This window comes from Lynx canadensis, chromosome B3 (assembly GCF_007474595.2).
Source record: "Lynx canadensis isolate LIC74 chromosome B3, mLynCan4.pri.v2, whole genome shotgun sequence".
Taxonomy (NCBI): Eukaryota; Metazoa; Chordata; class Mammalia; order Carnivora; family Felidae; genus Lynx; species Lynx canadensis.
The window spans coordinates 34145588-34163940 of NC_044308.2; the positions used below are offsets into that span (position 1 = coordinate 34145588).

Here is an 18353-nt window from a genome sequence, read left to right on the forward strand (position 1 = left end):
GATTTTGGCTCAGGTCATCACCTCACGGTTCGAGAGTTCAAGCTCCACATCAGGCTCTGCCCTGACCGTGCAGAGCTTGTTTGGGATTCTCTGTCTCCCTCTTTCTCTGCCCTTCCCTGCTTGTGCATGTTCTCTCTCTCTTTTCTCCCTCTCTCTCAAAATAAATAAGTAAATAAGCTTTTATTTTTTTTAAAAAAAGGGAAGACTCGAAGGTTTTTGGGTTTGTTTGTTTGTTTTGCCTTCCCACTAACTGCCTAAAAGGATTTAGATGGAGGACCTGTTCCATCACCACAAATCACTATAGTTTAATATACACTAGGTATGGTACTGGGAGGACCCTAGCAAGGCTTGTTTGAGCAAAGCCCTCTCTGTCCTATTGTTTCTGGATGGCCCAGCAAATACTTACTCTTGCCATTCTTCCTGTCAATTGCCTTCCTTCTCTTTGAAGCCTTAGACCCTTACCCACTTCTCCCTGGTCCAGAATGACATATATATCTCATTTTGGCTGTCTTTGGAATCTCTCGTGTTTATGTGGATTTCCCATATGTACATAATTAAATTTGATTTTCTCCTGTTAATGTTATTTGTGACAATTTAATTCTTGTAGCAGGCAGAAGAACCTTGAAGGATAGAAGAAAAATTTTCCTCCCCAACATAAGTTTAAATGCTGCTATATTTTCTCTCTGAAAATGTATGTTCTGGTATTCATGTATGAATAGACATATAGACTAATGGAATAGAATATAAAGCCCCAAATATATGCTTACATGCATACATATACACAGTAATAAAGAGGGAGCCTCAAAATAATGAGGGAAAGATTTATTCAATTATGGTAAAGCATAAATGGGTAGCCATCTGAAAAAAAAGTATAATTAAATCCATACCTCACACAATACGCAAGGGCAAATTCTAAGTGGATTAATATAAAATATAAAATAAAATATAAATATATAAAATAAAATTTATTTAAATTTAAATTAAATTTAAAATTTAAAATTTAAATTTAAATATTTAAATTAAAATTTAAATTTTATTTAAATAAAAATTTAAAAATAAAGTTTTTATATAAATATAAAAATATAAAAGCATAGAGCCATAAATTAGTGAAGGAAGACACAGAAGAATGTTTTAAAGCTTCAGAGTGTAATACGTCTTTCCATGACACAAAATCTAGAATCATAAAAGAGAGAATTGCTAAATTCACCATTTAAAAAATTTAAAACGTCTCCATGGCAAAAAAATGACCAAAACCTCACGATCAAAGGCATAAGTCAAAAGGCTACTTGAAAAAAAAAAAAAAAAAAAACCCTTGCAATCTCTATCATAAAAAAAAAACCAAAAAACTCTTTCATGTATAAAAAGCTCCTACAAATTAAGGAAAAGACCAACAACCCAATAAAAAAAAAACAGATCACACAGAACAAATATAAATTGTTCCTGGGTCAGGAGGACAGTACTATCAGGGGCAGAGAATAAAGCAGGGCAGGTGAGGTGCCTAAGGCTCAAAATTGAAGGAGGCCCTGAGAATTTAATTTCATTAAATGCCTCCTTAAATTCTGTACCCAAGGCACCTCACCCATCCTACTGCAGGCCCCTAAATAGTTCCTCAACCCATGAAAAGATGCTCAACCTCACTCAAAATAAGATAAATGCAAATGGAAACTACCCAAAATACAATTTCTCATTTATCAGATTGGCGAAAATCCAATGTAGGACAATGCACCACCCACAGATATCGCTGGTGGGAATGTTAGTTGTTCCAACTGCTCTGGAGAGCAATTTGCCACCCACTGAGCATTAAAATCACAAAGACACACGGACTCTCGACTCACTTCTAAGAGTCTGTCCTGCAGATACTTGCAAACATGTAAAACGACCCCCACACCAGTGTATTTGTTTCAGATTTCCTGGTAATGGTTAAGACTGGATCTATCCTAAGTGTGCATCCTGGTTAAATAAACCATGGTTAATTCATCCAATGCATTGCTATGCATTCCATAGTAAATGGAAGGAGGAGGTCCTTCAGATAGAGGAATGGAAAGCTTGCCAAGTTATGTTAAGTAAGAAAAGCAAGGTCCAGGACCATGTGTGTGGTAAGCTACTATATGCATCGAAAAGAAGGAGAAAATAATATATCGTGGGCTTGCAGATGCATAAATATATCTGCCTTAAAAAAGAAACTACCGGGGAGCCTGGGTGGCTCAGTCGGTTAAGCATCTGACTTCGGCTCGGGTCATGATCTCGTGGTTCGTGAAGTCAAGCCCCACCTTGGGCTCTGTGCTGACAGCTTGGAGCCTGGACCCTGCTTCCGATTCTGTGTCTCCCTCTCTCTCTGCCCCTCCCTTGCTTGCGCTCTCTCTCTGTCTCTCTCTCAAAAATAAATAAACATTAAAGAAAAAATTTTTTAATAACAACAAAAAAAACTATCGAACAATGGTTATTTTCTGTTGGGGCATGGGGAGCTGGGTAGATATGGGACAGGGGATCATACCGTTTGATGCCTGAGTCATATAAATGTATTATCTATTAAAAATATGAAATACAAAATGTAAGTATTTTCATCTGGCACTTTTGTCCTCCAATACCTATTTCTACCTAGATGCATGACAAAATTGTGGATATCTCTCTAAGGCTTTTCTTTTTTTTTTTTTTTTTTTTTTTAATTTTTTTTTTCAACGTTTATTTATTTTTGGGACAGAGAGAGACAGAGCATGAACAGGGGAGGGGCAGAGAGAGAGGGAGACACAGAATCGGAAACAGGCTCCAGGCTCTGAGCCGTCAGCCCAGAGCCTGACGCGGGGCTCGAACTCACGGACCACGAGATCGTGACCTGGCTGAAGTCGGACGCTTAACCGACTGCGCCACCCAGGCGCCCCTCTCTAAGGCTTTTCTAACACACTAGCAGAGCTCCTCACTACTCAGTGTGACCTGACTTTTAGCAGAAATGTAAACGAGATGCCCAAACTTGAGGTTGGGATGGTGGGCTTCCCCTACATATCTTCACTCAGACTTCTAGGCTCCATTAGAGTCATCCTCAGGCTAAGCAGTCTACATGAAAGGAGAAGTCTGATCCCACATCAATATCATCAGTTAAGAATATGAGTTGACTCAGTGAGGACGTGCGGAGGGACCAAAGGGAAAGTAGGCGGCTGTTCCCCTCGGGCTTGTGAGTCTGAACAGAGACTGCCTGGTGTTTCCGTATGCAGCACAGCTTTCTGCATACTTTATAGGTTATCCAGGGCCTTGTAGAAAAGTACCTGTGGAGTTGAGCTTTTTGGAATGGGTGTGGCATAGCTCAGGAGTGTCTATATGTAACAGATCATATGCACGTGGTGCTTCTAGTCGGTGACTGGTTTAGGGGTGGCGATGGGTTGCATGGGGGCAGAGATATTTGGCCCAGGGGACTCTGCTGAAGCTTCCTCTGAAGTCTCAGTTACAAATGCCAGTCACCATTCCAGCCTATTTAGATAGGACACTTCTTTAAGATCCCTTAGGGGGAATGCTGCCCATTCCTTCAGAAAGCTAGGGGGAAGTGCCCTAAATTCCTCTCTCTGGTACAGACAGACCACCAGGAAGGGCAGGTTGATGCTCTGGATATCCTGACCCAATTTTACCTGGGCAGCCCCTCTTTTACTTGCTTTCATCTTGGAGATCCTGGCTGACCCCAAAACCTGCTCTTAGTATCATCCAGTTTCCAGGAGAGTCTTTCCGGCGGCACGGAATCACTTAATGGAAGCCTTTCTATTGCTAAAGCCAGAATGTGTTCGGGAAGACATGTGGGATCTTTGGAAGACCGAAGTTTGGCACCATAAAGGGGACGCCAGATTAACCTAAGGGCAGAGGGCAGGAAGAAGGCACAAAGGGTTCACCTCCATATCTATCAGCTCCGGAGTACTACGTGGGTCCTGGGTCCTGAGCTGCAGACTTGGTGTACAACTTCTCCCATCCCTGGGGACCTACTAGCACCACCTCCATCTGTTACCTCGACCCTTGCCCTCCCCTACAGTCCATCTAAGGTGGGCCTCCTCACCAGTTCTCCATCACAGTTCCCCCATTAATTTCATAATGCTCGTCAAAATTTGTAATTTTTTGCCTGTTAACCAACCTTTCCTATTACTTTTTCCATTAGGTTTTAAACTCAATGTGGGGAGGAACCGTGTTAATCTTTTCTACTGTTTTATCCCCCAGGCCCAGCCCAGTGTACATCAGGGAGCAGTTAAGATTATTTTCGGGGCGCCTGGGTGGCTCAGTCGGTTGAGCGTCTGACTTCGGCTCAGGTCGTGATCTCGCGGTCCGTGAGTTCGAGCCCCGCGTCGGGCTCTGTGCTGACAGCTCGGAGCCCGGAGCCTGTTTCAGATTCTGTGTCTCCCTCTCTCTGACCCTCCCCCGTTCATGCTCTGTCTCTCTCTGTCTCAAAAAGAAATAAATGTTAAAAAAAATTTTTTAAAAAAGATTATTTGTTGAGTTAATTAATAATCATACCATAGTGCTTGGGCTGTTAATGCTTAATTAATAAGCATGCATCAACTAAGAAATGTAACCAGAGTTTTTATGCTAGTGGTGGTCCCAATGACTGAAAGTGAGAAAAATCATTGATAATGGGAAAGAAGTACACTTCGTCAGTTTTACTTGAGGTGTCAGTTTCAGATGTCAAGAGGCCCTGAGAACGGGGCCTGGGAGCTAACATTTCAATGCTTCTTTAATCCTATTCTTGATTATTTGTAGGAAAAGAGGTTTACACAGCCAGTTTCTAACTTGTTCTTTTCATTCATTCTTTCATATGATTTAAGAATATTTACTGAATAATCTTAACATGTTAATTAAGCACTGAAGATACAAATACAAAAGACACTTGTTCCCTCTACTATAGGATTCAGACATGTGTCAAAATAACTGTAACATAATATGATACGCACTTTAATAGTCACAAATAGAACACTGTTTGCTGGGGGTGGGAATGCAGGTGGGAGCCCACAAAGTGTCCCATAAGCTTGGAATTCAAGCAAAGTAAAAGGTCTCTGCCTTATTTCAAGGCTGATCATGCAGACGTCTGGCAAAGGGGAGAACATTTTATCCAACACAATTATTCTCTTGGTTCTATTCAGGTAGCAAAAGAACTATAAGCAAAGTCCACAAAAGAAAAAAAAAAAAAAAAAAAAGAAGCAACTTAGGGCAAAGGGGCAGAGAAGTGAGCAGGGGGTACCTACCCATTCGGCTCAGGAAAGCACAATATTGTGAATGATGGCCTGAACACACACGAGCGTGCACAAACCCCATTCTGTCATCCTTCCCGGTCAGGGCAGCACGCGGGTCCAGAGCTTATCTCTGAACATTTGGAAACAGTTACCTTGCTTTAATTTACTGAATAAATCTGACACCGTCTGCGGATGTGTCCAGATTGAAGGCGAGCAGTGTCCCGCCTGGGAGAGGAGGTGTGAAGGCCCCCGCTGAGTGCAGGCGGACGGTGGGCCTCAACCAGCGCCCTGCACGGGAGGTGATGACCCACCGGGGACGAGAGGTGGAAGTCTGAGGGCAGAAGGGGTTCTTTTCCCTCCACAGAAGGCACCTTCGGAATGTGTGTACTCACACTGGCTTCGTTCCTTCCTGCCTTTGCTCTGAAGGGACTCAAGAAATTCAGAATGAGCAAAATAAAACAGGACGAGGGATGGAGAGCTTGGCAGAGGCCAAGAATTTTCCCCGACCTTTGAGGCCTTGGGTTCTGGGGATCTGGCCAAGGGGGCTTCGTGTCCTTGTTTTAGCTGCACTTGATTGCCCATCCCAGCCAAAAAAGAGAAAACTCTGTGCTGGTTACAAGACTAATTTCATTTGTTGCAATCCAACAGACTGAGTCACCAAGACCTCAATTCATTTACACATTTATTTTAAGCACCTTTTCAATGGTAGGCATTTTGCTAAAGCAAAATGGCTAGAATGGCTCCCAGCTTGCTGGGTGGTAGGTGGGGGCAATGGGAACAAACAGTTACAAGCAGTGGGGACAGAAGAATAGAAACAGGGCTCAAGGGGGTCAGCCAGTACTCTGCCCAGACTCCGCTTCTGGGCAGAATCCACCAAGTGGACCAAGCGTGGACACGAGGCCGAGGGGACAGCATGTACGTTCTCTTGGACACGAAACCCTGTCGGCCTGCTCGGTCTGGGGGGTAACATGTCCCAGCCCAGCCAGCACTGGAGGCCCGGGGAGGCCAGGCAGGAGACAGATGATGCAGGACCTAGACTGGATTCCTATAGGCGAGGGGGAGCCATGCATGGAATTTAAGCAAAAGACAGACATGTCCTGATACACATTTCGAAAAAGGAGCCTGTTTAGGAAAGAGGCAGTGAGGAAAATAAACTCAGAAGAGGAGACATAGCTAAATAAAGCACATGGGTTTCTTCCCATCACATACAAACGACTCTTCCTATTCTGATGAACAGTTCAGCCTAAAAAACGAATTATTGGTAGTCAAACTGCCAGGTAGCCCTTATTGCCTGACCCAGCTCAGCGTTGTAACAGTCCTCTGTAAAATAGGGACTGATAATTCCCACTGACTGAGTTATTGTGAAGACGGGTGGATTAATGATATCATTTTTTTGGAAACAGATTCTTTAAAAAACTTTTTTTTTAATGTTTATTCATTTTTGAGGGGGGAGAGGGAGAGAGAAAGGGCTACCAGAAGAGGGGCAGAGAGAGAGGGAGACACAGAATCGGAAGCAGGCTCCAGGCTCTGAGCTGTCAGCCCAGAGCCCGACACGGGGCTTGAACTCACGCACCATGAGATCGTGACCTGAGCGCAAGTCAGACACTTAACTGAGCCACCCCGGCGCCCCAGATATCATCTTGAATGTAAAGCACACAGCGCAGCGTCTGGAACACAATACACACTCAGAAAAGGCTCCTAGCTAGCCATATCCTCTCCCACATCTTCCTCCTCCAAGGTTTTGCATTGGCCTATTTATTGCAAGGCATCCTCAAGGCCTGTTCCTTCCCCACCAAAGACTTTTTGTTGGGGGGAGGAGAGTGGGTCTTGGGGTGGTTCTCACTTTCAGGACCACTCAAGTCCAGAAGTCAGAGGTTTCTATAAGGCTGCTCTCCAGGGAGCTCAGAGTGTTTTTCTGTTCTAGTTCTTTCTAGAACTTGTACCTGCTGTACCACTGAAGAGAAACTTCCATCTAGTTTTATTAAGTTGTGAGCAAAAAGAATGCATGTATCAGCAAACTATTAAAATTCAGAATTATTTAGACAGTTCAAAGCTGTGACCAAGCAAAAAAAAAAAAAAAAAAATCACAGTACAGTTAACGTGATGCTTAACAGAAATGATTACTGTGCTCTGTTAATTATACGTAAATGCTATTTCGTTCCCATAAATGACAGTAATGACTGGGCAGGACCAGAAGTGCCTTAGAGACTTCTTTGAAGATTGGCCGGATATTCCTATTTGACGTCTACAGGGAAGGGGTCAAGTTGAGCAAGGTATAGGGTCTCTGTGGGCTTCAGATACATTCCCTTGCTTGAGGAAAAGACCGTTCTTTCCCCTCAAAGCCTATCCATATGCAGTCCTTAACCTGAAGACAACTTTTGGGATCCTTCAGTCCCTGTCAAGAAAAGAAAGCATCACCCAGCACCGAGGGACTGGTAAGGGACCCCCATTTTCTGCAGCCCTCCCGCCCCTCACCAGCCAGTTCTGGGATGTCTGCATTCTTCCTGCCCCTCTTCCAACTCTTGGATCTAAAACACAGAGGAGGTCCAGCAACAGTGTAAACACAGGCTGGCCAGGGAGCGCTCTGCCGGCATAGGAACACAGCATTCCAGCTTGCACAGGGTGGGCCTGGGGCCTTTCTCTGGCTTGGTGTCCAGGGGGACGACACCATTCCCTCTCAGCTACTCTTCTGTGGGTTTAGCTCGTACTCTTATTGAATGCTCATTGCCTTTCATTAACTTCCGTAGCAGGCCTGGCTTTGCATTTCAACCTTCTGTGGCCAGCAGAGGCCTTCTGGAGCCATTTCAGATGCGGATGCTCCTGTCCGTGAGGGACGGCTCTCTCAGCCACAAGTCAGTGAGGCAGAGATACCAATGTGGATTCTGGGCTTCCAATCAAATATTCAGAAAAGGACACTGTACCCTTTGAAAGCTGCAAAGTAAACAGACCTTCAGCTTAGGAAGCAAACGTACTTCTGATTATTTAAATTTAAGTTCTAAAGAGGACGGGACAGTCCGTGATTCCAGCAACTTCAGTGAGGGAAGTTTCAGGCAAGTGCACAGAGAGCAAATACGTAGCGATATCAAAGCGGTCCTTGTAACATCAAATTCCTATTAATCTGCCCGCATGCTAAGGAATGTCTGTCTTGATCTTTTAGCAATTATCGTCTACAAACTGTGCTGCCCTGCAGCCCGGATGGTGTTCGACAATCAGCGAGGATCCACACCCGCATCCTTATGAGTGTTTGTTTTTCCTTCGTATCATCAGGTCAGAGACCCTTAAGGCAGCACTGAAAAAACACGACGCCCCTGCCCCTCTGGTGGAAAGCTTCCTTCCAAGTCACGATGCCACTCTGTATTTATGTTTCTGATTCTCTGTCAACCGTATTCTCATCAAAGTATCCTTTAAAACGGTTGCCACTTGTGGCCCCGAAGCCTTAGCATCCTGTTGGAAGAACAGACATTCAGGCCCCTCCCCAGCCCTGCCGAATCAGAATCTGCTGTCCCCTAGCAGCTCACTCTAGAGTGTGGGAACACACGCCAGCGTTCCCCTGACAGAATGTGAGTCTCATAAATCCATAATCTACCAACGAAAAAATAAACAAAGCAAACGCTTTTGCATAGGAAACTCAAATCCAGTAGGACCTCTGTGGACATAAACAATCTATTAATACTAATCAGTGTCAGCTGCTTACTAAATGCCAGACCTGTTACAAGGGCCCTGCATGTATGGGTTCACAACTGTGCACCGAGACACAGGAGGTAGGTACTCCTCACGTTGTACAGGCACAGAGAGCTTATATGACCTGTGCGAGATCAACACAGTAAATCACACAGTGGAAGAGGCAGGATTTGAATCCAGGCAGTCTGACTTCCCGAGGGCATGTGTTTAACCATTACCCTACACCACCCCCCGGCAGTGTGCACCTGTATTCAGGAAGTGAACAGCAGATTCGGGGCCTGAAAGAAAAAGCTATGTTGCTGTAAGGGCCACCATTTCAGGCTCAGTCATGTTTAGAAGCAGAGACCAGCTGAGCTGGAGATCAAAACCTCTAACAGAACCCTCTTGGGTATTATCTGAAGTAAGTGAGGTGCGGAGAGGATGTGTGGTTCTCCCAAAGGGGTGGAAAATGGAGGCCGGACAAGTCTCAGCCCCGACGGTTCTTCCCGCCATGCTCACTTACCCCTTCTGTGCCACGTCCTTCTTCTTTTGGGGTTTTGCTCTTCCAAAGCCCCTTCACACCCAACAGATACAAAAGTGACAGCTGTTCCCTTCTAAACTTTCATTCAACATCTGAGCATCTCTGCACTGCTTTAATAAGTCATTTTGCAACCTATTTAAAGCCTCCTCATTAAAAAACGAGTCTTGGGGCACCTGGGTGGCTCAGTTGGTTAAACGTCCGACTTCGGCTCAGGTCACGATCTCGAGGTTCACGAGTTCAAGCCCTGAATCAGGCTCTCTGCTGACAGCTCAGCACCCCCCCACCACCGACCCCCACCCCCTCTCTCAAAAACAAGTCTGGAAAGGGAAGGCTGTGCTTATCGACCATCCTTTAGTAACTTTGATACTGAGCAATTACATACAGAGCATAACAGGAACTTTCAGAGGTGATAACCAAAGAGCTCTTCCTTTGATGAAAGTCAAGCCTGCCAGCTCCTGAGTGTTCATTAAGATGGAGTTTTAGTCTGGGCCCCAAAGAGTCATGTACCTGCTAGAGGCTTCGATCCACCGATACATTGATAGACACAAGAAGGGTGGCAGTTCCAGGCCCAAATTAAAGCGGCTATGGAATCTGGACCACCTCGTCTAAGGTGCCTATTTCTGACCAAATGGTGCTTTCAGTCACTGGTTAGCACCCCACAAGGATTCTCTCAAGCCCCGCGTATTTGCAGAACGCAGGGCAAGGAGTTCCTGGAACACACTTCACGGGTCCGAAGGGGCTGAAAATTCCCGTTTGAGGTACTGCTCTGCTACAAAAGGCAGGGAACACCTTTCACTTGGAAGCCTGCCCATCTGGTGGGAGGCAAGAGATAGAATACACACCATGCCCTTAAAATGCCACCCTCATGATGCCCACCGTTTCTTGACTGATCTGGCAGTGCCTTTCATCACCTCCACTTCAAAGGTGAGGAAGGATCACCGAGTCCCTCTGGATGCACAGGGTGTACATATAAATCACTCAATACTTGAAATACCAGACCGAGCCGTGGCGACTCCCAAGGATCAAAAACACAGAGAGGACCAATCTGCCCTATCTTAGCCTGCTTCTCCCAGAGCTCGTGGTTCCGTGCCCCTGTGGGTTGTGGGGCAGCACCGGGGCACAGCTTGGCCACCCATAATGGAGTTGGCAGTCTCAGATCAAACACCCTGAGAACGTGCTACAGACACCCAGCCCGGGGCACTTACCTTGCACTGCCCAGACACGCAGATGGCCGTGCCATTCTGGTCACAGGGGGTACCGTCAATGACCTTCTCGGCTTGCCGGACATAGAAGCGGTAGCCCATCGCCTGGCAGTTCAACTCACACTTCCGATTGCCCTTTACTACCAAAAAAAAAAAAAAAAAAAAAAAAAGAAAGAAAAAAAAGCATCTTTTTTTCTTCTGGTATTCTGCACTGAGATAACATTCACACGACATAATAACATAAAAATAAACATTTTAGCCAAAGTGTACAATTCAGTGGTGTTGAGTCTATTCCCAATGTTGTACAACCATCACCACTAATTCCAGAGCATTTCTGTCACCCCCAGAAAACAGCCCTGGACCTGTTCGCTGTCATTCCCTCCGGACCTTGGCAACCACCCATCTACTTGCTATCTATGGATTTGCCTATTCCAGACGTCTCATAATCACACACTTTAAAAACACTGCATCAGGGGCACCTGGGTAGCTCAGTTGGTTGAGCATCTGACTCTTGGTTTCGGCTCAGGTCATGATCTCACAGTTTCATGAGTTCAAGCCCCACATCGGGCTCTATGCTGGCAGCACAGAGCCTGCCTGGGATTCTCTCTCTCCCCCTCCCTCTCTCTCTGCCCCTCCCCCACGCACGCTATCTCTGTCTCTCTCAAAATAAATAAATAAACTTACAAAAATAAAAAATAAATAAATAAAAACTTCATCCAAGTTACTAGATCTCCCCACAGTTGCTGGTCGAGGGAAGGGATTGTGTCTTGATCTATGGGCATATAGTAGACATTCGATGCGGAGCAGATATCATAAAGGGATTCTTCAAGAATCCCACAATGCAAATAATAGACTCCACTTTTAGAAGTCCTCCCAAGTTTTAACATAGTCACAATTATATCTTACTTATCAGCAATCACAGTGAGCACACAATTTTTATGTTCTGCTTTAAAAAAATTGTTACTACGCAATTATATCATCTTTATGTTCTTTTCAACGGCTAGAGTTTCCTGTAATAATTCCTCCATTATGAGATATTTAAGTGGTTTCCGTATCACCTTGGGTTGAAATCCAAAGTCCTCAGCAAGAGATAAACCATCTGTCAAGAACTGAATCTTGCCTACCTTTATAGTCTCATTTCCTACTGTTTCTCCTTACATCCTTGCTGTGTACCCAACTAAGCACTTCCTCTCTCCAGCTATTGCTTAACTGTTCTTCTGCCTTTGCCTTACTTGGCTAGTACCGGTTTCTACTTTGCTTTCGTTCCCAGGTCACTTCCTCTAGGAAGCCCTCCGTGGATCCCGACCTTGCCCGTACATCCAGCCATCTGATCTGGCCCCCTCTACAATAAGGTTAACCAAACTTCACTGAAGCAGAGTCTTGAGGGACCACAGGGACATGCCTGGCGTATTCACTTTTGTACCGCCAGCATCCAGTACAGAGGCGGGCACAGAGCAGATGCTCTACCAATCCCTGAGGAATAAGAGGAGGGATGAATAAGTAAATACTGGCCTTTTTTAAAATTGTATATTTTGCCTTTCTCTCGTCTCCCCCAATGAGATATATTCCCTTACAGAGTCTTTCTCTATATTTCTGTTATTTCACACCGAGCCTGGCACACAGTCAGTGCTCAATACATGCTAATTAATTACTGCTGCTACTAATATCTTCAGAACAATTTAGTTGCCTCCAAAATAAGAATGAGAAAAATTTTCAGGCAAGATGTATTTCCATATCCAAAACAGACAAGCCAAGTACATACTGGCTTTTTTTTTTTTTTTTTTTTAACTGTTTTTGGAGACAAGACTAACGCTTTGCTCAGTCATAGACAGCATGTTCCAGGGTCATGCCTTTGTCTGAAAATCTGATTACTGGATTGGATAACACTGACTCTTTCCTACGCAACACATCATATTTTCCCCAGTGTAGCTGCCTGACTGTCATAGCAATGAACTTCACTCCAAAGCCATTGAAAACCACTAACAGGAAATAACATGGAGCCTCTGGGACCACATGGTTTAGGGAACACTGAATCTTCTATGTATGTTAAGCTCTATCTTAGAAGTCAAGAGGCAGGGTTTCGTACCCTGGCTGCCCAAAAGATAGAAGAGGTGATCTTGGAAAAATCCAAGAATACCAAAGATGGAAGTGCCTTCGGGAATTATCCAAAACCAAGTCATCATTTCATAGATTAAAAACATACCACCACAAAGGCCTAAGAAAGGAGGTGACAAGTTAGAGGTAAAGTAGTCCCCAAAGCTTGCTTCCTCAGGTCATCTATCTACCTGGACCCTGCTTCTTCCTTCCCAGCTCTTCATTTTCTGAAGTGACAGCAGGAACTATCCAGGTGCATTGCATTTCAAGTAATAACAGCGTCTGAGAGGCAGCCTCAGGAGGGGCCAGAGTTTTGAGTTCTCACTTCTCCTGGCTCTCTCCCAACTGCCTCTAGCCTTTGGGATACTAGCTTTTGCAGCCACAATTTTATTTCTCCCTATTCGTAACCATACTACAGAACAACATTCTGAGAACATTCTACATACTACAGGAGAACATTCTGGCTGAATGTGGGGCAATTACGGCAGAATCTCCAAAAAGCTACATGAAAGTAACCTGGAGGACTGGCCTGAAGTCTGCACCTCTCCTGCCACTAGGTCTGACCCTCTACCTATGTGGCTCAGTGTCCCTGCTGCCTCAGACTTGCAAGAAGGAAAGAGGGGGCTCCTAGCAGATAATAGACCCCTGCGGACAACTGACCGCCCATCAGAACTATCAGACCACCTGTTGCCTTGGCAATGCTCAACCTAGTGTGTCTCATAAAAGTACACAAGGACTCACTCCTTTAGGCCCTGTGTATACTCCCCAGCCACCTTAAAATTCCACATAAAAATAGGGGCGCCTGGCTGGCTCAGTCAGTTAAGTGTCTGACTTTGGTTCAGGTCACGATCGCGCCATTTGAGGGTTCGAGCCCCACATCTGGCTCTGTGCTGACAGCTCAAAGCCTGGAGCCTGCTTCGGTTTCTGTCTCCCTCTCTCTCTGCCCCTCCCCCGCTCATGCTCTGTCTCTCTTTCTCTTTCTCTCAAAAATAAATAAACATTAAAAAAAATTCTTTTTAAACTACATTAAAACTATATTTGCAGGGCCTCAGATTAAGTTTTCTCATGGATAATCACTTCATTCCTTTTTTTCTTCTGTGAACATAATTATACTTCTCTATAGAAGAGAAGCCAAGAGCCAAGAGCGTCTTCTCTAAGCAGATCTTGGCTTGGTTTTACCAGCAGAGAAAGAGGAGGAAAACAGAAGAGTGGCCACCAGCGGAGGGGCAGTGGGCTGAGAGCAAAGCGGGCATCTCCTTCTCCCCCTGATTCTCTTATTGCTCTCCTTCTCTGTCCTCCCCACCCCCAAAGGGAACACCTTTATATTCCACACACTGAGAGGGTGATTCTGTGTCCCAGGATCAGAAGCACAGCCTCACCTGGGAACTTGTTGAAAATGTAGATTCTGAGGCCACGCCTCCTAGTCCTGCATCGGAGACTCAGGCAAGCTATATTTTAAATAAGCCCTCAGAGTGATTCTGGTGCACAAATTTCACAGCCACTGCTCTAAGAAAAGTCAAGTAGTGAGAGAAGAGCTAGAAGCAGCTGACCATTCTTATTTTGAATCAAAGACGTTCAAATTGCACACCCAAGTTTCAAAGATAATATAAGCACTATCTGTAATTAAACTTAGAATTGCCAGGTATCTGGATCCATGATAGCTAAAAAAAATCTCTCTTCTTATTAAACTCTGGAGATCACACAAGAAAATTCAGGTTACTTAGAATAAAACAGCTAACAGCTAAAGGATTTACTCTCAAATACGGTTCAATATTTAAATCACTCCCTGAACTGTGTCCCCTTGGAAAGCCCCCTGATATAAAAAGACATTTTTCAAGTGATAAAGGGCAAAGGAAATAGAAAGGAATTAATAGTTACAAAATTTTGGAAGGTGGGAAGCAAAGGACTCATGGAAATGACGTAGCAGACCCAAGAAAACTGATCCTAAGCAGGAACTGAAGCATCGAAGCTACCTAGTATTGTTGCATCTCCAAGAGGTAACTTTGGAAATAGGGCAGAAAGAAGGCCTAAAAACGGGGGGGAAATCTGTAAGCGTGATTAAGAAGTAGTTAGCGATTCCATTTTCCAGAATGGTTAGCTAAAAGCCTCTGAAAATTAACTCCTTCATAAAAGCAATGAGAACACTGTCAAAAGACAGCTGGAGCACTATACTACTATGAGACAAAACAGACTTTAAGACAAAAACTGTTACTAGAGACAAATAGTAGCATTTTATAATGACAAAAGAGTCAACGCATTAGGAAGACAACAACAGAGCTCCAAAGCACATGAAGCAAAAACTGACAGCACTGAAAGGAGAACTAGGCAATTCAATAAGAATAGTTTGAAATGTTGATACCACACTTTCAATAACGAATAGAATGACTAGACAGAAGATCATCAAGGAAACAGAAGACTTGAACAGCACTCTGAACCAACTAGACCTAATAGCTATCTATAGAACATTCTACCCAACAACAGCAAAATACTCATTCTTCTCAAGTGTACATGAAATAGTCTCCAGGAGGGAACAAATGTTAAATAATAAAACAAGCCTTAATAAATTTAAAAGGATTGAAGTCACACAAAATATGTTCACTTGCCGCAATGGAATGAAATTAGGAATCAAAACCAGAGAGGAGTTTGGGGATTTCAAAAATATGTGGAAACTAAACAACATATTTCTAAATAACTGATCAAGAAAAAAAAACACACACACAAGGGAAATAAGAAAATACTTTGAGGTAAATAAAAATAAAAATACAACACACCAAAACTTACGGGATGCAGATATAGCAGTGCTTGGAGGAAAATTTATAGCTGCAAACACCCATGTTAAAAAAAAAAACTCAAATCAATAACCTAATCTCCCACATTAAGTACTAGAGAAAGAAGAACAAACTAAACCTAAAGTCAACAGAAGAAAGAAATCTAGAATGGAAATAAATTATATAGAGCAGGGAGAGGCAACAAAGAAAATTAATGAAACCCAGAGTTGGTCTTTGTAAAGATAAACAAAATGGACAAACTTTTAGATCGACTAAGAATAAAAGAGAAAAGACTCAAAACACTAAAATCAGGAACGAAGGGGGAACATTACTATTGATTTTACAGAAACAAAAAGGACTTCTAACCAGGGCAGTTAAAAAAAAAAAAAAAAAAAAAGAAAAAAGAAAAAAGAAAAAGCATCCAGATTGAAAAGGAATAAGTAAAACTATCTGTATTCACAGATGACCTGATCTTGTATATAAAAGACAATTTAAATGCACCAAAAAAGTATCTGAATTAATAAAAAAGTTCATCCAAGTTACAGGATATAAGATCAATATGCAAAAATCAATTGTATTTCTATACACTATCAATAAACAATCTGAACATGAAATTAAGAAAACAATTTCATTTACAACAGCATCAAAAAGAATGAAACGTTTGGGAATAAATTAAACACAGGAAGTCTAAGACTTATACACTGAAAACTACAAAATATTTTTGAAAGAAACTAATAAAGATCTGAATAAATGGAAAGGCATTCCACGTTCATGAATCAAAAGACTTAAGATTGTTAAGATGGCAATACTCCCCAAAGTGATCTATAGGTTCAACACAATTTCAGTCAATATACCAGCTGTCTTTTTTTTGCAGAAATTGACTGGCTGATCCTGAAATGGATAAGGAAATGCAAGGGACCAATAGCTAAAATAACCTTGGAGGAAGAAAAAGTGGAAGACTCATACTTCTTGATTTTGAATACTACGAAAGTACAGCAATGGAGACAGTCTGGTATATAAATTGATGGAATAGAATGGAGAGACCAAAAATAAACCTTCATATATATGGTCAATTGACTTTTGACAACAGTGCCAAGACAATTCAATGAGAGAAAAATAGTCTTTGCGATAAATAGTGTTGGGATAAGCTTTGCATATCTACATGCAAAAGAATGAAGCTGGACCCCTACTTCACATCATATATAAAAATTAACTTAAAATGGAACATCAACCTAAATGTAAGAGCTAAAACTACAACATTTTTACAAGAAACCTAGGCATAAGTCTTCATGATAGTCAATTCATCAATGGTGTCTTAGATAATATGATATCAAAAGCACAAGTAACAAAAAAGTAGCTAAGTTGGGCTTCATCATAGAACTCCACTGGGAAAATGAAATGACAACACAAGTAATGGGAAAAAATTTTTGCAAATCATGTATCAGGGACTTGTATCTAGAATCTGTAAACAATTTTTATAACTCAACAATGAAAAGACAATTCAATTAAAAAAAAATGGACGAAGAATTTGAATAGACACCTCTCCCACAAAGATACATAAATGGCTACAAAGCACAGGAAAAGATGCTTAATATCATTCATCATTAAAGAAATATAAATCAAAACCATGATGAGATAACATTTCACACACACTAGGATGGCTACAATTAAAAAGACAATAGGAAGAGTCGAAAAGGATGTAGAGAAATCAGAACCTTTGTACAATGCTAAAAGGACTGCAAAATGGAATGGCTTTTTTGGAATAAATTTGGCAGTTTCTCAGAATGTTTGACACAGTGTTACCTTATGACCCAGCAATTCCACTTCTAGGTATACAACTATGAGAAATGAAAACACACTTCAAAAAAATGTGTACGTGAATATGCATAACAGCAGTATTCACAATAGCTAGAAAGTGGAAGCAATATAAATGTCCCTCAACTGATGAATAAATAAATAAAATGTGTTTTATCCATATGTGGAATATTATTGGACAACAGAAAGGAAATATGTACTGATACATGCTACAACATGGATGAACTTTGAAAACAGTGTACTAAATGAAAGAAGTCAGTCACAAAAAGTCACCTATTGTCTAATTACATTTATTTATTTATTCATTCATTCATTCATTCATTCATTCGTTTAATTTTTGAGAGAGAGAGAGAGAGCACAAGCAGGGGAAAGGGCAGAGGGAGAGACAGAGAGAGACAGAATCCTAAGCACGCTTCACACTGACACGGGGCTTGATCCCACAACCCTGGGACTGTGACCTAAACTGAAATCGATTGTCACTCAATTGACTGAGCCACCCAGGTGCCCCTAATTACATTTATATGAAATATTCGAAATAGGCAAATCTATAGAGGCAGAAAGTAGATTAGTAGTTGTCAGAGGACAGAATGCAGAGCAAATGCTAATGGGTATGGACTTTCATCTTGGGGTCCATACTGAAATTATTTAGTGGTAATGGTTGCACAATTTTCTAACTATACTAAAAACACTAAATTGTAGTATTTAAATTGGTGGCTTTTACGGTATATGAATTTTATCTCAATAAAGCTGTTATTAAAAAAAAAAGGCAGCAGCAGCAGTTTCGTAGATCTCCAGGAAATCAACAAATAAATAACTCAAAAAAAATTTGTTTCCAGAATGAAGGAGCCCATCAAGTGCCCAGGACAATGGTGTTAGGTGTAGGACTTGATTTTACCCTACTTGTAATTAATAAGTTAGCCTGTTATGTTTCATGGGTATAGACAGAGGATACGAGACTCCTGAGTCAGAGGGGCACCTGGGTGACTTAGTCGGTTGGGAATCCAACTCTTGATTTCTGCTCAGGTCATGACTTAACAATTCCGCTCACATGAGCTTGCTAGAGATTGAGCCCCGA

The 18353-nt window shown here is 42.5% G+C and overlaps 1 protein-coding gene across 1 annotated transcript in view; it reads right to left on the minus strand.

Annotated features, from left to right (window-relative positions):
* The window catches only part of THSD4 (thrombospondin type 1 domain containing 4), a 564456-nt gene that overhangs the window by 292060 nt on the left and 254043 nt on the right, over positions 1-18353 (minus strand). Inside the window, exon 7 of the mRNA XM_032593610.1 lies at positions 10605-10741. Within this exon, the coding sequence (XP_032449501.1) occupies positions 10605-10741 (137 nt within the window). The remainder of the gene's footprint in view (positions 1-10604; positions 10742-18353) is intronic.